Genomic DNA, 21,446 nt, shown 5'->3' with positions numbered 1-21,446 from the left:
CTCCCAACTGCTTTCCAGCAGCAGAGCTGGCTTCCATAGTACATACATTGAGGTCACCCCCACTGTTCCCCCCCCCCCCCCAGGGCCTTCACTAACACCTCAATTTGTCTACATTGTCCTGGCGAACTACTTTCCTCCACCCAGTCTTGGGATAGATCAATACTCTCTTAACAGCTAACTGTGTTCCCTGAACTAATGTTACTAACTGACTTAAGCTGAAAAGTAAAGTAAAGTCCACATTTGTAAAGCGCACAATCACCCGTAAGGGTCTCTAGGCGCTGGGGGGCCGTCGGGAAGATTAAGCGAGCTATTGCCCAGAGTCACATGGTGCTGGGCTAACCTGCCGCCGGAGCCGGGGATCGAACCGTGGTCCCCAGATTCCAGCGTCAGTCGCCCTGGCCGCGGCGCCACACCTCTCCCCCTGAGTCAATCAACCCCCTCCAGACCACATTGCTGTTCATACCGGTTTGAAAGTTGGGGGAAAAACGGGGAGTGTGTTACCAAATCAAAAGGGTACCTGCCTCTCGGTCTGCTGTTTTGATACGATGGGATTTGTTGAGATGGGCCACAAAATCTGCCTCTTAAGGGATAGAAATAATGCAGGGTTAATGATTGGACTTCACCCACTTTACCAAATCTTGATTGTCTACAAATTAAGTCCACTACCCAAGGATCCCTGAAGCTGACTATAACGCAGTCCCCCTCCAGATCTTTTGGGCCTTGGCCTACCCAGTTGACTCTTCTGACGTTAAGGATCTCTGTTGTGTACATAGGTGGGAGAGTTCTATTTTTGTTTAACCAGAAGGTGACTTTGTTGTTTAATTCCCTATATGATTCCGGTTTCCCCTCCTCCAGTGGAACAACTCCCGTTAAAATTCTAGTGTAAGGGGCTGATTCGGGAGGTAGGTTAACACTTGGCGGCTTTGGATAAGCAGACTTAGTAGCAGGATTTCCTTGTCCCGGTGGGCGAATGACTTTAGCTGACTTACTGGGAGCAGGCTGGGGTTTAGCTGCCACTTTTGGAGGTTGACCCCGAATGGGTTTATCGTTCCTGCTTTTCCCCAGCCCTTGGTGCTCTTGCTGGGGAAGCAAGGGAACAGGTTAAGCTGTTAGCGCTAGCCCTGAGATGTCATTTATAGAAGATTTCTGAGTTCCAGATTGGACATCTACTATGTTTACAGGACTTTTTGCTAACTTTTTTAGCGTGACCATATTTTCTCTTACTAGCACTTCCATCTGGTCCATTTTGTCATTTAACAACCTCGTTCGTTCTAGTAACGGCAACATTAAAGATTTTACCAAGAATTCTATCTTGCCCAAGATGACGTCGTCCGTTCTATTAGTTGATTGATCAGTAGAATTTATAGGGGCAGGGGTATTAGTGGGGGTGTAATTATAACTTGTGTGGTTTGTGTTGTACTCTTGGTTTTAGAAATTTTTGCGGTTCCCCCCATCTGAGATTTCTCTACTCTTTTCCTCTTGCTAGATTTGAGTCTAAGAGGTTCTCCTGTGGGTGGAGTTTTATGCTCAGGACTAGATAATGAACTGGATAATATAGATCGTTCATCAACAATGTTCAATAAGCTATTGGTATAAGAGCTATTCGTTGATATATCTAGAGCGTGGCTGACAACAGTAGACTCCGGGTCCACTGGCGCCATTTCGAGACTTGGGCATAAATTGACACTAGGATCAAGTTGACATAGTTGAAGGGGAGATACTGCCTGCCCAATTTTTCCCAGCGATGACCGCTTCCCTTTAACTAGATCGATGGATAGACGTTTTTCGGCAAGAGCAATTTCCTTTTCTAAAATACATGGTCAATAGTGCCGGTAAACACCCCATTCGATGTGGTCACTTGTACAAGTCTTTCTTTCCCAGATCGTAGAGGCATGATTTCAAATGAACAATGGTAAACCGCCTGCAATAATACGACCAAACAGGAAAAAGGGTTGCACCAAACTCAAAAAATAATTAAGAAAAGAAATAGCAACAATCCCCACCCCCAGTGAAATAAAAATAATTACAATGTAATCCGCAACTCACGTGAAAGAGGGGGGACCCAACCCGGCCTCTCTCGGCCTCGGACGGCCTTGGAGGCCCGCCCTTAGCGCGGGCTAGATGGTGATAGAAGTAGGAGAAATATGGGGAGGGGCGGAAGAGGACCAGCTGCTGCCGATCAACGCCGCACTGCACGCTGGTCCTGGCATTCCCGACCCTTCGTCAGCCTGTGGGTGGAAGTTCTAATGGCAAGTTCTGCGCTGCAAAAAGTTCCCCGCAGCTTCCCGGGCAGCACTCCTTCTACGGCAGAGTCAAGAGCGGCTCCCGCGGAGCGGGGGCCACGAGAGGTGAGCAAAAAAGGGTTCCACAAAGGGTCAGTGTTTCCGAGGTTTAGCAGCACACCCTTGGTTAGTTCTATGTCAAGGAGGCAAGAAGGCCAACTACTAGAGCATACTATGCAGCTAAATGGAAAAGATTTGTAATATATTGCAACAATAACCAAATCAATTCTTCTTCCATTCAAAACATCTGTTACCTCTTGCATCTTCAAAGATGCAATCTAGCATACTCTTCCATAAGGCTACATCTTGCTGCTATAGCAGCATATCTCCAAAACAGGCAACACCTTTCTCTGTTTAGGGTACCACCAATCTCTGCTTTTATGGAGGGTCTTAAAAGGATAATCCCTCCAAAACACCTACCTTCAACAGTTTGGAACTTAAATTTGGTACTTACCAGACTTATGGGTCCTCCTTTCGAACCACTCCACTCATGTGAATTGCAATTTCTAACATGGAAGGTGGCATTCTTGATTGCCATTACCTCCCTCAGGCGAGTAAGTGAGCTTCAAGCACTAACAATTCAAGAACCCTTCATGCAAGTACATGCAAATAGGGTAGTACTTAGGACAAACCCTAAATTTATGCCAAAAGTCATATCCACTTTCCATATCAATCAATCAATAGAACCGCCAGTTTTCTTCCAAAACCCACAGTCAGCCGAAAGAACCCTACCCACACTAGATGTAAGGAGAGCTCTGCTATATTATGTTGACTGGACTAAATCATTTCGGAAAACAAAGCAACTGTTAGTTGCTTTTTCCCCGCAACATAAAGGTAATCCCATTTCAAAATCAGGAATAGCCAGATGGATAGTTAAATGCATTCAGATATGCTATAAAAAAGATAAACACACTCTGACAGTTCCCCCAAGAACACACTCCGTGCAAAATGGGGGCATCCATGGCTTTCTTAGGGAATATTCCCCTTGAAGACATGTAGGGCAGCAACATGGTCTACCATACACACTTTCACTAAACACTATTGTGTAGAAGTGCAATCAAAGCAGCAAGCTGCTGTAGGCCAGGCTGTCCTTAACCCTTTTTTAGACTGCTGCAGCTGGTACAGGTGACCACCGTTAGAGGAGACACTGCTATACAGTCTATGCACAGATATGAATTCAGCAGCCCACATGCCTCGAACGGAATATGCTACTTACCAGTATGCATCTGTTCTTGGTATGTAGGGCTGCTGACATTCATATCGCCCACCCTCCTCCCCGGTGCCTGTTGCAGCTGCAGTATTCTCTCGCAATATTATCTTTTGCATGGCCATCTCTTACTTTGCTATACTCCATCTCTGCCACAATGGCGAAAAACAATCTGAGGATGGAGAAGATGCCCATGCGCACTGTAATCCAGGGGAGGAGTCACCTATCTTGTGATACTTCGAAGACTCTTCCAGGACAACAAGGTGCAATCATCCGGACCCAACACTAGGCGGCGATCTATGCACAGATATGAATGTCAGCAGCCCTACATGCCAAGAACAGATACATACTGGTAAGTAGCATATTCCTTATCCAGGTTAAAAAAAAAAAGGTGTCCCTTTATGTGCCATGCCGTCAGGCGACAAAATGTATAGAATTCTTATTAAATTGTAGCTCTGATAATAGCCTCTGATTATGCCATGTCTCAATTCAGTCCGTATTTATCCATTTTTATTTTTTGCTCATTTTTTCTGTATTTATCCATTGTTATTTTGTATTTTCTGTATAAATAAAGCTGCAATGGGTATTTTCTACATTTATTTAACTGATAAAAGAATTCTCGCATTTGAACGTCCGAAAGGTTTTAGCAGTTTACAGTGCATAGCGTTATCCGAAAACACTTCCATTGCAGAATAGCATCAGTGACTGTTGATCTGCACTTAATGAAGCTTAATTTGGAAATCTAATGTCTTTTTTCATCCCCCCCCCTACCTCTCAACCTGTACACCTACTGACCTGGACGTCCTGATTGACAGTAGAAAAAATCATTCAAAGAAGGCCTACTTTCCGTATTTAGAAATAAATACAGGCAGGAAAAGAAATAGTTTTCTGTCTGTATTTATCTGTAAAAATCAGTAAAAACTGGTATATCAGTGTTTGCATCCTAAGGAGGCTGTTATTTTGCCACTTTCTACAAATCTTCAACTAGGGGCTGCAATTTGACTGTAAGCAATAGTTTCCGGTTTGGAGTGCACTAAGTAAGGCTCATCACAAATTTTCATATTGAAGGATATTCATCAACTCCTTTCCAATCTTTACTCTTGTGTGAAATAGTGAAAACTTACTACTGCCAATGATGGGAGAAACAGTTATTCTAGAGGGGGGAAATCGGCTGTAGAGAAGTAAGTTGGCAGTTGATTTTCTAGTCTTTGAAACAATTACAGGTGGGTATATTTGCTCAGGTGAAAATAGACATTGTAGCTTTCAAAGAGTACACTTTTCAGGCCTATTTGTTTAAAGTGTGTATTTTTAGAGTTAGTAAATTTGCAGGACAAGGGCATGAACCTATAACTGCTCTTTTGTGGCTATATGTAATTGGGCCTGTAGTTTTAGTTTCAAAATACCCACAATTGTTTTGCCCCAATTGTGTGAACCAAGTTTTATTACAAAATAATAAGAAATGATTTCTAAAGGTGCTCAGTAGTTTAACAGAAAAATGTGCAACTTGGCAAAAAGATGTAAGTAGATGTTATTTTGAAACCCAACTATTAATCTTGCTTACATGCTTGTCTGTATATTTGAATTTAACCAGGGAGCATTCTTGAAGCAATACATGTTGCCTTAAATTAAAATTCGTTTTTATACTGGAGCCACAGTGATGCAAGCTGAGCTCACATCTCACTGCGTTATTTTTTTAAGACATTGCCGTAACTATGAAAACTTGAATATAAATCATATATAGACTTTTGATCAGTTTAAAAAGGACTTCAGTGCTACGCAATCTTTGAAAGTTTCATACTATGGAACTGTAAACTGGCATCCAAAGAGTTTGTGCTGCAGGATATTAGCCTTGTCCAATTGACAAACTAAACATGAAAATGTGTCCTTAACTTGAAGCATCTTGTTCTTGTCAATGCGAATTCCACACAGCTTTAACTTAACTCAAAGCTGCGTCAGTGGCATTTCAAAGGTGGGTAACCATGGAAAGTTTCTGCAAATTGGTACTGTTAGACCTCCTCAGCTTCTAGTAACTTCATCCTGCCAACATTCTTTTTGCAGCAAATGCATACATTTGTTAAACTTTGTTGCACAGTTATTTTTCTGTGCCAGTTTTGGACATTGCTACTTGCACCATGTAAATCTTTTTTTTCTTCCTCCCAGAGTATGGACACATTCTTGACAATGAGCAAGAACAATGTACTAGGGTACTAACTCCAATACTTGCCATTGGTTCCTTTCAAATATCTTATTTAGTCAAATTAAAAGGATTTTGTTTCCCTTAAAGTTTGTGCATGGTGTCCTCCAAGCCAAGGAGACAAAGTATGGCGGATGCAATAAGATCATGGAAGAGGCTGTTTTGGTCAGGTTGGGGACCAGCGGGGTGCACTTTTCTTGGGTTTTTATTATGGTTTAGTACGCTATTTGGTATTCTTCAGACTGATGTCCCCCATTAGCCTGACCCAAAGTGAAGTGGGTGGATTAAGCCTTAGTTAGAATTCTGAGTACATTGTCAGTTTTTTTTTTCTAAATTAAGGGCGCAAAAGTTGACCAGTATGTTGTCTTGTTTTTTTTGTTTTTTCAGTCCTACATCCAGTGCAAGCATGTAGACTACCGGTCTGAAAGAATAGAGGATTATTATGATATCCAACTAAGCATAAAGGGGAAGAAAAATAGTAAGTTTCCTCACCTCCTGATAACATTGTGTTTCTAAGGCTTTTAAGTTTGTGTATTTTGTTTGGCTTGGTCTTAACTGGATTCATTGCATAAATAAAAGCAAAAGCTTATAACATATATTAGATGCCAATCAGCCCAACTACTTTTAGTTGTATAGCTTCTGCCGATTAGAACAAGTTATGAATTTTAAAATGTTAGACGGCTTACTAACTTGCTGTGCTCATTCAAATAATGTACGTTTAACAAACTGTGGTTACAGATTGAATTTTGCAAAGTCTCTCATCGCCTACTTGGCGGTTCTTTTTCTTGGTTACGAACTAAATGAAGGTAGGGGGTTGGCCCCCAATTTCTGGAAAATTTGTGCCCAATTGCAACTTCCATCTACTCTCAAAAAAGTGCAATCTTTGCTTGGTTTTGTTAATTTCGGGAGGGTATACATTCCTCATTATGCCCAGCATATCAAACCTCTTTACTCATTGATAGAACCTACTTTTTCGGTTTCCTGTTGGATTCCGGAACGTACCACAATTCTTCATTCTCTTCACTCTGATCTGCTTGCGACCAACTTCTTGATAACACAAGACATTCTACAAATTTGGTCATAAGGATTGTACCAGGCGCGTCAAGTTTCACTTGATGTTTAATGAAGGGTACACGGTTTCCATTGCTTTAAAATCACATTTGTACACTTCAGCGGAGATGCATTTCTCTTCTATAGAAAACGTGCTGTAGATAACATGTGCATAGCTTGCCATCTAGTGTTGGGTCTGGATTTTTGTACTTTGTTTTTCTTCGACGTCTTTCCAGTCACAAGGTAGTTGACTCCTCCTTTTGGGTAATAGTGCACATGGCCATCGACTACATCCTTAGATTAATTACCCCCCCCATCTGGTTCGGATGTGTATTTATGCGCTCCGGTTCGGCTCTGTTTCTCGGTCCCCTTCGTGCAATCCACTAACCTCGACGGTATTATCGATTGTGGTTTTCCATTCTTTGTGTAGCGTCTCAACTCAAAACAACTTCAATGGGAAAACTCGTGGCGGACTGTCGGGCCTACCAGCTCCGACAGCGCTAGCAGTCGATGGAACAGACTCCTTTCAAACTCTGCTCCGAATGTCATGCTAAATTTCCACTCACCAACTTACATGAAGTGTGCAACCTCTGCCTAGCCCAAAAGTATGACAAGAAAGACAAACGCATGCTGATCTTTCAGATTAAAAACGCCGCTTTGTGAAATCAAAGCGGCTCCGCACCGTACATCCTCGGTGAAAATTCTGACACAGAACATCACGCTCGGCACCAACAAAGTGTAAGATGCCCCGCCCTCGGGCCTGGCACAGAAACTCAGAGAAAAGCCTTCCAGCTCGAGCCAGCCCCATATCGGTGCCCAACCAACACCTTCAGCACTAAAACATCTCTGTGGAAATCCCAGCGGTACCGAAGAATCCGCCTTCGGCACCGAAGTGTTCGGAACCGAAACCTTCGAAGCAGAAACCGGCAAGTAAGGACAAGGATACTCCGTCTAAAGAGCCTTTGCCCGATGCCGCCCCGTCAGATCAGAAACAGAAAACGTTTGTGATAAACCCAGACATGGGACATATTGTAAGAAAGTGTCTGTATATACTGCACCAAAGTAAGGTACAGTGTGCACAGAGTCCACAGTCCCCAGAGGTTAAAGTTAGATATAACCTTACTGCTCGACCAAGCTACCACTTTAGAGAGTAAGGCAATATCAGAGGACAGTGTAAAGCATTTTTTTTACACACTGTCGGCAAATGGTCTCACAAACTCAAGAGCTGAACTCTAGGCCAATTGGTTTGTATATAAAAATATATTGTTTTATTTTAGAACCACAAGTAGGTATAAAAATACTTTCTCAGAATGAGATGCTACAGTTGAATACTTTCAAGGAGCAATAGACTTTTGAATGCAATAAATAGTTTTTGCAATATGCAACGCAAGTTAAACACAATTATAACATTGAGCTCAATGGGGATTTTAGGTAAAATGCAATATCAGTTACTTTGCATGTTTTCTTACTCCGGGCTAGATCCTGGATACAGCCCTGGTGCATCTCCCGTAAACAGTTAAAAGAAATAGTTTTTGTTACACAGGCCATTTTTAAAGAATATTTGTATGTTTCGAAAATCGACCCTTAGAAGAATTTCTGGCAAAAACCAGCCAACGTTATCACATGTAATTTCATTTTTGATGGATAAATCTGCCAGTGGATTCCTCACCTTGTGAATATCCCCCTGCGTCAGCAACATTCGGAAATTCTTTTTGTAGCTTCGCGCTGACGTCACAGAAGCACGGCATCGCGCGCGGCTCCGCTGACGTCACCGACTCCATAATAGGCCCACGTCGGCGTGATGACGACAGTTCCTTTTTTACACGTCGATAACGGTTTTCGAGGGATCCGCTGTAGCTTTTATAGTAACTTTGTTACTGTTTGCTGGTTTAAGTGTCTTCTTCTTTCGTAATCTCCTTGTCAAGATGTCCTCGAAGAAGACCGGATTCAAGCCCTGTGGTGAATGCGCGAAAAATGATGTAGTGCGGACCCGCATGAAGATTGTGTATGGTGCCTGAGCTCGGACCATGATGTCCAAGGGTGTCCGTCCTGTAAAAAGATGAATCCTAAGGCCCTTCGTGAAAGAGGTGAAGCTCCTGGTTGCTAAAATGAAAGGTAAAAAGGACAGGAAGAGCTCGCGGTCGAGGTCTCTTTCGAGGTCGCCTTCGAAGTAGTCATCGGGGCATGCTTCCAGATCGGCAAGAAAGAAGCACAAGAAGAAGCATGGATCTCGTCCTCATTCTGGAAAAGATTTGGATTCTAAGCCGAAGTCACTGAGTAGAAGGCATCGTAAGGATGATATATCTCCATCTTCAGAGGCTCTGGATCCGGAAGGTGAGGCTTCGACCATGGAGTCGCCGGCTCCGTTGTCGAATCCCCCTCCGGCGCCGTCTCGAACACCAACTCGAGAGGAGGAAAAGGCTCCCTTGCCCGAGAGTTTGACGACTTCGGCACACCAACCCGAGGAAGAGGTCGACAAGACACCGGCGCCTCCTCAAGAGCAGCCTGTGCGTCTATACCCTCCCTTTCCAGGCCCGGGTCAAGACCCTACACAGTATTTAAATGCCATGTATGGTGTCTTCTCGAGAGCCACGTACCCCTCTGGAGCACCGGTTGGTCCCATGGGTCCGATGGCCTATAATCTGGGAGTCCCCCAGACTTATGCTACGGCACCGTCCATGCCATTTATGCCGGCTCCGACGCCGCCTTGGCATTTCTCGGTGCCGCCAGGTCTTCTACGCCGATTCCTTCGTCACCGGCGCCGGCTCCAGTTCAACCTCGATCAGTGGCCTGTTCCTCCGGCTCTGAGTTTGATGCCGACTCCGGCTCCATCGGAGTCGATTGCGGATCCGCCGACGCCTTTTTCGAAGGAGAGGTCGAGACGTGAGGCTCAGCGACTTCTAGATGAACAGAGGTACAGAGAAGCGGAGATAGAAGAAGGTGAGCTGCAGAAATTGGAAGATTTCTTTGATGACCTAAGGGAGGCTAGTGGATTGGAGCTGTCTCCGGATTGGGAGTTCTCCTCTGTCCCAGATGCCCCTTCAAAGGATGTGGCACCATATCATGTGGTCAGAAAGAAGGCAGCAGAACTGTTGAATTTGAATCTGACTACTGCGTAGTACAAGTCTAATATATGAACAGAAGTCCTCCAGTCTCCGTTTTCAGTGGTAGAGCCTATGCTTCCTTTAAATGAAGCTTTGACGAAGCCAATTTTGGATGTGTGGACTATACCTCTTACGGCTCCTGCAGTTGCTAAAGCTGTCGCAAGAAGGTATAGGGTGGCTCCTGGAGACCCAGACTTTTTAACTTCACATCCTTTGCCAGAGAGCTTGGTGGTGCAGGCAGCCTGCTCCAAGAAATCAGCAGGTGCTTTCCCTCAGGTTCCTGGAGACAGATTAAAAAAACAGGACCAATCCGCGAAGAAAGTTTTTTCGTCAGAGTATGGCTCTCAAGTCAACTAATGCCACATGCCTCTTGGGGCGTTACATCCGTGCTTTGATGGATTCTGTGAAGCAGTTGGCCCCTAAAATTCCAGAGGAGGACAGACTTTTTTTAATGAGGTTCTGGTTGACACTCAAGCTGCTGCTCGGCAAGTCATCCAAAGTGGCTTGGATACAGCTGACTGTGGCGAGAGTCATGGGATCTTCTATTGCCACCAGGAGAGCAGCCTGGTTGAAGACTTCTGAATTCTACGGATGTCCAGGCTGCCTTAATGGATCTACCCTTTGATGGCTTGGGCCTTTTCGGAAAGAAGGCTGATGCTGCGTTGGAGAGATTCAATGACAGCAGAGCTACAGCCAGGTCTTTGGGTTTGCAATCCAGAGGAACTGTGGGCAAAAGGTTTAGGGGGTTTGGAAGGTCCTCCTTTCCTCCTTACAAGCAGTCGCAACAACAGCAAAATCCGCTGTGTAAGTCATACAGAGGCAAACAAAGGGCTCGTCCTCTAGGATGTCAAGCATCCTCCTCCTCCTCTTCTCCCCATCCCCCTCCAACATCAGCAAAGCAGCCCTAGATCCACCATTCCGTATCATGCAGGTCCTGTGGGGAGGTCTGCTTACCTTTTTTCTACGAGATTAGGAATCGGTCACATCGGACCTTTGGGTTCTCAATCTCGTGGAGAATGGGTATGCTCTTCCCTTTCGGGAGTTCCCTCTGAATTACCCTCCTTGCCCAGGGTTTTGCTCGAGGACCACCTGCTACTCCTGCAGGAAGAAGTCCTGGCGTTACTGAGAAAAGGTGCGATAGAGGTGGTTCCGGAGCAGGAAAAGGGTCAGGGATGCTACTCCCGGTATTTCCTGATCCCCAAGAAGCATGGCAGACTTCATCCAATCCTGGATCTCAGGGCTTTGAACCTCTCCCTGAAGGAGGAGAAGTTCAAGATATTCACCCTTGCGCAGGTTCTTCAAGCGCTGCTGGAAGAAGACTGGATGGTGTCGATCGATTTGCAGGATGCATATTTCCACATCCCCATCCTGAATGTAGGAGAGTGGGGTCTGCAATCCCATGGCCACCCCAGATTTTTGCTTTTTGCTTCATTGGTTTACGACTTTCCCTGGCTGTGGGCCTGCTGATCAGACCCACAGCCTAGCTGTTCTCTCTCTAAATTGACAAGCATGTACCTTAGGTGCATTTACCAATTGGTACTGGGCCACCTTATCAGTCCCTGTACATCATACCTTAGGTATCCAGGGCATTGGTGTACCCAGGGCCTACCAGGGGCTGCAGCATGTATTATGCCACCCCTGGCTGGCCACCCAAATCTGACACAACTGGCTGCACAACAGCTGGGGCAAGGTGGTGTAAACACCCTTTGCTTTGGATATAGTATTCCTATATCTAACCCTAAAATGGACACATATATTCCTATCAGTCACTCCTATGGCAGGCCTTATCAATCCTGAAGGCAGAGTGCTTGGAATTATGTGAGATGGTGCTCTGGCATGAGCTGAGCCCGTTTGCAGCTTGCGGAACCAAGTCCTAATAGCTGTTCCATGATAACGCTATACCATATACTCAAGTGCATTATGAACCTCGCGGTCAAATGCTAACTTTGGCATAGCATTATCAAAACATGTCGAGTAAGGTGTCATACGAATTGGAATACTAACCCCTCGCCAATTCTGGCGACGGGGTTAGCATTCCACCCTTCTAGAGGGACACGACATGTATGTAACTGTGAACCCCGGTTAAAGTTAACTCAAGCCTCAGCATCACAAAATGGATGCTGCCACCACAGACACAAGTCTGACCTCCTGCTGCTGGGAGTCCTTCCAGCGAGGGAGGCCTGGACAAAGGGTTTCCTGTCCGGGGCGGTGCCAGCACCATCCCAGACAGGATTTTGTGTATCCCAGGTAGGCAGGGCTGAGAGGAAGGTGACTGCAAGTGGCACCCCGGTGCTCACTGTGCATATGCCGGCTCAAACCAGTTCCAGGGGCACACCAGCCCCTGAGCTGGGGGGAGACCGGACCAGGAGAGGGGTGTAACCACCCCCCTCCTGGTCCCACCCATGGGCAGGACCTAGTCGCGTGCCAGCCCCTTTTCTTAGAATAAAGGTAGGAGCGGGCACCCTTCCCAAATTGGATAATCTTGAAACTTGAACTACTTTCCACAAAAGGAACTCTTATAATTCTCTGAAGACTCTCCCTTGTGGCTAAGGAGTAGCCACCCTGCACCAGCAGGCACCATCTAAGCGCTTGCGGTTTGCTGCACGTCCATCCTCCGGATCAAGACTGCCCAGCTCGACGAGACCCGGACTCCCTGCCATCTCTGACCTCTACCTGCATCATCAGCCCAGCTGAGATTCGTGGGTGCGACGAGACCCGAGGGACCGGCTATCTTCAAGACCTGCACGAAGCTTAACCAGCACGACCGCCGAGGGATCCTCGAGTGGGTGCACTGGGGTTTGAGAAGCCCCAACCCTGAGCAGCTCCAGCACCGAAGTCCAGCCCCCCAGCATCCACGAGATCTGCGTAGGGCCCTTCTGCTTCTTTGTTGCTCACCACGTTGTCCGGTCACTTGCCCGTCGGCTAGTGGCCCTCCTGACGACGTACCAAGACGTTTTCACCGCTGGTCTAGGTCCTCTAGACTGGCCCTTGCTCCTTGTCCAACAAGAGGTACCCTGGACCCTCCTGGTCCACTCCAGACGCCATTTTGACTCAACCGCGTGGGCTTGCCTTTGCCAAGGCTTGTTGCTCCAATCCTGGATCCAGCATCGCCGACAGACACCATCGTGGGACAGTTCGCACTTCCAGCCTGGACGCCGACAACGCCTCCTGGCCCGTGTGGCTGCAGGGTCCAGCGTCACCCACTCACCTGATCGCGGTGACTTCATCCGGTGCCATCCTGGTGCCCACACAATCACTGGCTAGTGATTGAGAACTGAGTCCCCTCTGCTTTCAGGTAATCTTCTTCACTGATCCAGCCTTGGATCACACCGAACATCTTCACTGGTCGCCTGCCAGCAACATCTTCTTTCAGGCTCCATAGACTACAACGAGGATTCCCGACATCACTTGAACCCTATGCAGCCGCAGCCCCTGGGCTAGGTAACTCGAGCATTTCTGTGCTCCAGCACAGGTTCACTCTCCTAGTGTCCAGATCCTTTCGTTTTTAGTCTACCTAGTCGGATTCGTCCGGAAACAGTAACCTAAAAAATACTAGCCTCCATAGACTTTGTCCCGCATTCCGCGTAAGAGTTCCCACTCTGCACCCGGGTTCCCTAGACCTCCTGCTCCTAACCTGAGGGTTCAGTAAGGTAGTCCTAGCGGTCCTGAAGCCTCTGGATCGTGTTACTTACCTGCTAGTATTTCACATTCCACTTTTAGAGTATATGGTTTTTCGTGCCCCTCGGGCATTTGTTTTATTTGTGCAACTTGCAGTATTTTCGTAAGAGTTTTGTATTGTGCTTAGCTCCCTGACTCATAAAGAGTTCAGGGTAGACTTGTTGTTAATAAATATCCTTTATTTTTATAACAACTTGTGTGGTGGCCTTTCACTTGGTGTTCAAGGGGTATATGTGATGGTAAAACAGCTGGCTTAACACGCCCTCTAGGGTTTAGCCTAAAGACTGCTCTTGTCCACGCTACTAGGATAGCTGGTCTATAAGGTTGACTTACAACCAATCATCAATAAGGGTTGTTTGGAATGATACAGTGATCACTAGAATAGTGAGCACTATATATCAGGCCAACTTCTCACACTGAGTCGCGCAGGAAGTATCTCCGTTTTACGGTGGGTTCGCAGCATTACCAGTTTGTGGTCCCTCCATTTGGTCTTACTACTGTGCCTCGAGTCTTCACCAAGGTGATGGCTGTGTTGGCAGCACATCTTAGAAGGTCAGGGATACCAGTTTTCCCTTATCTGGACGATTGGCTAATCAAGGCAGAATCCCCAGAGAAGGTGCTCCATCATCTGCAAGTCACAGCTCAGTTGTTCAGATTGGGTTTTTCGATAAATGTACCCAAATTTCACCTGGTGCCCTCCCAGCGCAACCTGTTCATAGGTGCTGTACTGGATACAACTGTGTTTCGGGCAATCCCTCCTCGTCAAAGGATTCGCAACATACAGGAAATGATTCCTTTATTTTACAATGGAGCGGTCGATCCAGTCCTGAAGGTCCTCCATCTGCTCGGTTTGATGGCTTCCTGCATTCTGTTGGTCAACCATGCACGCTGGCACATGAGGGCACTCCAGTGGTGCCTCCGCAGGCAGTGGTATCAGCACAACGGAGATTTCAGGGAGTCAGTGAGGATCTCCAGGGAAGCTGCAGCGGATCTGTCTTGGTAGAGCGTGGAGGGCAATCTGTCTCAAGGAAGGCCCTTCCATCGTCCTCCATCGGTTGCCACAGTAATAACGGATGCATCCACTCTAGGGTGGGGTGCTCATCTGAGGGGTCTGGAGATCAAGGGTCTTTGGTCTCCAGAGGAAATGCTGCTTCACATCAACCTTTTAGAGTTGCGGGCGATACGTTTAGCTCTCAAGGCCGTCCTCCCTTCCTGGTAAGTCAGTCAGTCCTGACGGATAACACTACCGCGATGTGGTATGTCAACAAGCAGGGAGGTGTAGGGTCGCCGTGCCTTTGCAGAGAGGCTCTGCGTCTCTGGTCCTGGGTTCAGGACCATCAGATGTGTCTGATGGCACATCATCTGGCCAGGGTTCTGAACGTGCGGGCAGACAGTCTGTCGGCAGTTCTCAGCCGACCACGAGTGGAGGCTTCATCCGGAGGTGGTTTGTTACGTCTTTTGGACGTCGGGAACTCCTCGGGTGGACCTGTTGGCCACTCACGAGAATGCTCACTGCCAGTCATTCTGCAGTCTCCAGTATCCTATGTAGGGAGCTTTGGGGATGCGTTTCAGCGGAGTGTGGACTCAAAACTCCTTTACGCGTTTCCTCCCATACCCTTGATTCCTCGAGTTCTGAGGAAGGTTCGCCAAGACCGGGCCCAAGTCATATTGATCGCCCCGGATTGGCCAAGAAGGGTGTGGTATACAGATCTTTTCCACCTCTCCTCGTGCCTGCCGCTCCCTCTCAGGGCAGATCTCCCATCTCAGATGGAAGGGAAGGTTCTACACCCCCACCTCCAGACCTTACACCTTCATGCCTGGAGATTGAACGGGGCAACCTTAATTCTTTTTCTCTCCCACATGATGTGGTGGATGTCATTTTATCGGCTAGGTGTGATTCCACCAAGTCTATCTACTCTTAAGATGGTCTAAATTTGTCTCTTGGTGTGGGGAGAAGTCCATTGACCCTTTGAAGGCTCCTACTTCAGTTTGCACTTTCTTTGGCTCAGCAAGGGTTTGCCGTAGCTACAGTCAAAGGTTATCTTTCGGCCTTGTCTGCTTTTCTCTGTCTGTTTAATCAGCCGTCCTTATTTAAATCTCCTATTGTTTTAAGGTTTTTTAAAGGCCTTACAAATAAATTTCCTCCTACTCCCTGTATTGTGCCTCAATGAGACCTGAATCTTGTTCTCACTTTCTTGATGGGTTCACCTTTTGAACCTTTGCACAAGTGTCCCTTGAGACTGTTGTCTTTTAAAACTGTCTTCCTGATTTTAATTACCTCGGCAAGGAGTGTAAGTGAGCTTCAAGCTCTTAGTTCAAAGCCCCCATTCTTGACCATTTATGTTGAACGAATGGTACTCAGGACCAGGGCTGCTTTTCTGCCTAAGGTGGTAACTTCCTTCCATCTAGGGCAGTCAATTACCCTTCCTATCTTCTATCCTCACCCTTACCCTTCAAAGGAGGAGGAGAGACTTCACCGCTTGGACCCGAAGAGGGTGGTGAGCTTCTACCTGGACAGAACCAGGGAGTTGAGAGTGGATGACCAGCTCTTTGTTGGTTTTGTTGGAGCCAGAAGAGGCAAGGTGGTTCACAAGCGCACGCTGTCGAGATAGATTGTCTTGTGTATCAAGATATACTATTCTCTGGCGGGTAAGGAACCTCCTGAAGGTTTAAGAGCTCACTCTACTAGAGCAATGTCTACTACATCTGCTTTGTCTAGGGGTGTACCTGTAGAGGACATTTGTAGAGCAGCGACTTGGGCTTCCCTTCACACTTTCGCGAAGCATTACTGCTTGCATTACGAAGTGAGGAGGGACGACCACTTTGTGCGTTCTGTCCTCCAGGATTTTCTGGATTAGGAGAGTGGACACCCTCCTCCGGGAGTGGGACTGCTGTGGGACTCTATTCACAAGGTGAGGAATCCACTGGCAGATGTATCCATCAGAAGAACAAGTTACTTACCTTCGGTAGCGCTTTTTCTGGTGGATACAGTAACTGCCTGTGGATTCCTCACTGGCCCACCCGCTTCCCCGTTGTCCACTCTTCTATACCTGATTTAGTGTATGTAAATTTTTTATTGTCAAAGGGAAAGTGTTATTATGATTGCTTTCCTGCATTGACTACACACCGTGTTTTATTTTGATTTGGTACTGTATACATTGTGTGTATATCTACTGTTGTTGATCTGTCCGTGTGCCTCGAAGTCACGAAAAAAGGGCGGAACTGATGTCATCACGCCGACGAGGGCCTGTTATGGAGTCGGTGACGTCAGCGGAGCCGCGTGTGATGGCGTGCTTCCGTGACGTCGTCCACGTCGGCGTGAAGCTACAAAAAGAATTTCCGAATGTTGCTGACACGGGGATATTCTCAAGGTGAGGAATCCACAGGCAGATACTGTATCCACCAGAAAGTGTTACCGAAGGTAAGTAACTTGTTCGTTCGAGGCATATGAGCTGCATATGGTACACTTTGCATTAGATCGCCATCTGGTGTTGGGCTCGGATGGTTGCACCTTGTTGTCTTGGAAGAAGTCTTTGTAGTCACAAGATAGGTGATTCCTCGCTTGGACAATAGTGCGCATGGGCATCGACTCCATTCTTAGATTGTTTTTTTCCGCCATTGGGTTTTGATGCAACTTTTTGTGCACCGATTCGAAAACTTTGTTTTTATAACTTTTTCGACACGCAAAACATCTATAACTCTTCATATTCTATCCAAAGTACGACGCAACCTTAATCTATTCGATTCCGCTCGTCGACCCACGTGGCTGTGGGAGCTGAGCTCTGGGTCACTTACACAGGGCAAGTGGGGAAGTAGAATACGACAGTTGCTGTACTTCCAGTGGCACTACGGCGGCTGGGTGCAGGGTGCTTTTGGGCCGTCGGGCGCCCGTGGATTTCAATGGGAAAGCTGCAAGACGAACAAAGGCTGCAAGCTCGGGGGACAGATTCTTTCAGGTGCGAACACCACTTCGAGAGGTAATTTGGGAAGCTGTGGGTTAGGTAGACATCCAGGAGTTGGGCACAGGGGGGCGTGGGGTGCCGGGTGCAGGGGTGTCTTTTGGTGTCGGGAAATCTTAGCCTCTGCTGGTCGTGGTTGGTGGGGTCCCTTGTGAGGATGCAGGCGGCGTCGGGAGCGTCGAGGAGGGTCCTGGATTCTGGGTCACAGTCGCAGGGGGTGGACGTCCTTGTGGTCTTTGTCCACTCAGGCACGGGCGGGAGCAGTGTGCTGGATTCGCGGTTCCTGGCTGGCACCAGGGGTTGTAGATCTTTGAGCAGAACCTCTGCTCGTGGGAGTCCCCGTCTTTGGAGGAGCAAGGCAGTCAGATCCTCATGGGTTTTCGAGGTTGCTGACCACAGGAGGCGCTGGGGTATAGCAGGCGCAGGTTCGAGGGTTGAGAGGCCGGTAGGGCTTGGGGCCAAGTTAGTTGGTGTCCTCTTTTGAGCAGCTGCATGGCAGGTGGTAGTCTTCTTTGTAGTTTCGGAATCGTGTTCTAAGGAAGGAAGGTTCAGGGTGCCCCTAAATACTAAATCTAGGGGCGTTACAGGTAGGGAAAGGTCAGGGACCAATGGGTCCCTATTCTGGGGTTAGTACACCCCCTATCCTGCCACTCTCCAGTGGGAGAGGGGCAGGAGCATAGTCCTGATTGGGTAGGGCTCCCTATCCTCAAGAAGGCGGCAGCCCGAAGATGTGCTTCACCTCCCCTTCCCCACCTGAGGGGTGGGGTTGGCAGAGGCTGGCACACTTCCCCTTTCCTCACTTGGATTTTCCTGCCAGTCTTCTCGCCAGAGTGGGGGTCAGAACCGGTGGGGACCAGTTGATGAGTACAGCAAGTGGTCTGGAGAGGCTCATAAAGGCAACATGCCTTTAAAGCTTCCCCTGCCCATCCTGGGGAAGGAGGCGTAGCACCTCGCCCCAGGATGTGCATTGTTGCAGGCCCACGAGAGCGGTTGGCTATCTACCCAGGGGTCCAGCAACATGTCTGCTGGGTGGCAGCCTAAGCATCCTCTCACTCAGGATGCGGGTTGTGGGTTAGTTTCAGGGGGCAACTGTAAGATGCCCTCTGAACTGCATTTTACATTAAATCCCACACTGGAATCAGTGTGGGTTTAATGTGCTGAGAAAATTGATACCAAACTTCTCAGTCTTCAGTTCAAGTTAAAGTTTAACATTTGTATAGCGCACTACTCACCCAGAGGGTCTCAAGGCGCTTGAGGGAGGGGGAAACTTTACTTATCGAATATCCAAGTTTTTAGTTGTTTTCTGAAGGATAGGTGGTTCTGTGTAAGGCGGAGGTGGGTGGGGAGAGAATTCCAGGTTTTGGCCGCTAAGTAGGAGAAGGATCTTGGTGGATCTATGGATGCGTGGAATTGCGGCGAGGGCTTGATTGGACGATCGTAGTTGGCGGGTGGGGGTGTAAAAGGAAAGGCGAGTGTTGAGGCATTCGGGTCGTAGAGGGCTTTGTGTGCGTGGGTGAGGAGACGGAATGTTATTCTCTTGTTGACGGGGAGCCAGTGGAGGTCTTTCAGGTGGCCGGAAATGTGAGCTTGGTGGGGGATGTCTAGTATTAGTCTGGCTGAGGCGTTTTGGATGCGTTGGAGTTTTTTCTGTAGTTTGGCTGTGGTTCCGGCGTAAAGGGTGTTTCCGTAATCCAGTCGGCTTGTGACCAGTGCGTGGGTGACCGTCTTTCTTGTTTCGGTGGGGATCCAACGGAAGAAGTTTTTGAGCATACGTAGGATGTTGAAGCATGATGATGAGACGGCGTTGACTTGTCTGGTCATCGAGAGGGAGGAGTCCAGGATGAAGCCTAGGTTACGTGCGTGGTCCGTGGGTATGGGTGCGTTTCCCAGGGCCGGTGGCCACCATGAGTCGTCCCAGGCGGAGGGGGATGATCCTAAGATGAGGACTTCCGTTTTGTCCAAGTTCAGTTTTAAACGGCTGATCTTCATCCACTCTGCTACTTCTTTCATTCCTTCGTGTAGGTTGGTTTTGGCGGTGTTTGGGTCTTTGGTGAGGTAAAGGATCAGCTGGGTGTCGTCTGCGTAGGAGATGATGTTGAGGTTGTGTTGGCGCGCGATGGATGCGAGGGGACTCATGTATACGTTGAAGAGGGTGGGACTGAGTGATGATCCTTGTGGTACGCCGCAGATGACTTCGGTGGCCTCTGATCTAAAAGGGGGGAGGCGGACTCTCTGGGTTCTTCCGGCGAGGAACGAGGTGATCCAGTCCAATGCTTTTCCTTGTATTCCGACGTTGCTGAGGCGTTGTATAAGGGTGCTTTGACAGACTCTGTCGAAGGCTGCGGAGAGGTCAAGTAGGATGAGGGCGGTTGTTTCTCCGTTGTCCAGTAGTGTTCGAATGTCGTCTGTTGCTGCGTTGAGTGCGGTTTCGGTGCTGTGTTTGGTTCGAAAGCCGGACTGTGAAGGGTCCAGGGATTTGTTGGATTCGAGGAAGGTGGCGAGCTGACTGACGGCTTTCTCAATGACTTTGGCAGGGAATGGGAGGAGCGAGATGGGGCGGTAGTTCTTAAGTTCAGTGGGGTCTGCTGTGGGTTTCTTCAGGAGGGCGCTGAGTTCGGCATGTTTCCAGCTTTCCGGGAAGGTAGCAGAGTTGAGGGAGCAGTTGATGACGTCTCGGAGATGGGGTGCGATAATGGAGTTTGCTTTGTTGAAAATGTGGTGGGGACATGGGTCGGTAGGCGATCCTGAGTGGATGGAGTTCATCAGGCGGATGGTGTCTTCAGTGGTGATTGGGTTCCAGGCGCAAAGGTTGTTGGGGGGGGGGGGGACAATTATGGTGCTGTGGAGTTCGTAATGACAACCTCCCAGCATCATATACTCTTTAATGGCAGCAATGCACTTACAGTGCCCAGGAATACACCTTGGTAATGTAGGGGTACAGGGCTCATGCACCTGTACCCACACCACTGGCAAAGGGCACCCAGCTAGAGGGGTGAGTGAGGAATGCCAGGGCAGTGTTTTTTGGTCATGGCACTTAGGGATGTGTGCCATGTCGACTGTTTTGTTACGCACCAAGACACGCAGCCTGCAAAGATAGTGTGTGTGTGTGTGTGTGTGTGTGTGTGTGTGTGTGTGTGTCAGAGCACAGGGCCTCCAAGAGTGGCACAATAAGTGCTGCAGCCCTTAGAGGTCTTCCTTTGTCACAGTACCCTGGGTAAGTGTGGTACCATTTACCAGGGGCTGACGTGTGGCCAGAGATGCCAATTTGGTTTTGGTTTTTCTGGAAAGAACACAGGCCATGGCAGCCTGATTGGCAGGGACTCAGGGCACATCAAGTCAGAGTGCCTCAGAAATCCAGCAAAAAAAGGGGGGGGGACTGCAACAAAAACCCACTTTCTCATACATATCCATGCCACCTTTCCAAATAAACTGAAAATAGACCAGCCAAAAGATTACCACATTCTTCTCAAAAGAAAAAATGTGGGTACTAACCCATCTCCACCTAACATTCCACCTCCTGCCCCCACTGATCACAACTTAATCAGCACACCCATTAATTCATCACCACCACTATCACCTGACCCACAGGTTGATGGGAATGTAGATGAGGATCAGGATAGGCCACAGGACATTGACCCCAGTTAGGATTAACACACTGACCCAAACACCGATAATGACAACAATCTATATCCGTCCAGACCCTCGCCACCTGATGATCACATTGGATATATTGAGCTACTTAATAGGTCTGCTCAATATTGTGGGGTAGAGCTGCATAAGGAGCCATTAGAAGAGGACTTCCCATATGTGACCCTATGTTCCACTCAAAAAGCCACTCATACACTGCCAATGCTCTAAGGGATGTTAAAGCATGCAGATGAAATATTCAAATATCCTGTGAGGGCAAGAATAATTACACCTAGAGTGGAGAAATAGTATAAACCTGCACATATTGACCCCACTTATATCAAA

At 47.7% G+C, this 21,446-nt stretch overlaps 1 protein-coding gene across 4 annotated transcripts in view; it reads left to right on the top strand.

The window, feature by feature from the left end:
* The window catches only part of USP7 (ubiquitin specific peptidase 7), a 1,709,027-nt gene that overhangs the window by 602,890 nt on the left and 1,084,691 nt on the right, over positions 1-21,446 (top strand). For all 4 annotated transcript variants that reach the window (XM_078663105.1, XM_078663106.1, XM_078663108.1 and 1 more), the window contains one exon: positions 6,071-6,161. In XM_078663105.1, the coding sequence (XP_078519231.1) occupies positions 6,071-6,161 (91 nt within the window). The remainder of the gene's footprint in view (positions 1-6,070; positions 6,162-21,446) is intronic.

The sequence above is a fragment of the Lissotriton helveticus genome, chromosome 10 (genome assembly GCF_964261635.1).
Source record: "Lissotriton helveticus chromosome 10, aLisHel1.1, whole genome shotgun sequence".
In the NCBI taxonomy this organism is placed as follows: domain Eukaryota; kingdom Metazoa; phylum Chordata; class Amphibia; order Caudata; family Salamandridae; genus Lissotriton; species Lissotriton helveticus.
The sequence above is the reverse complement of the archived record's forward strand: the minus strand, read 5'-3'. Positions and strand labels throughout refer to the sequence as shown.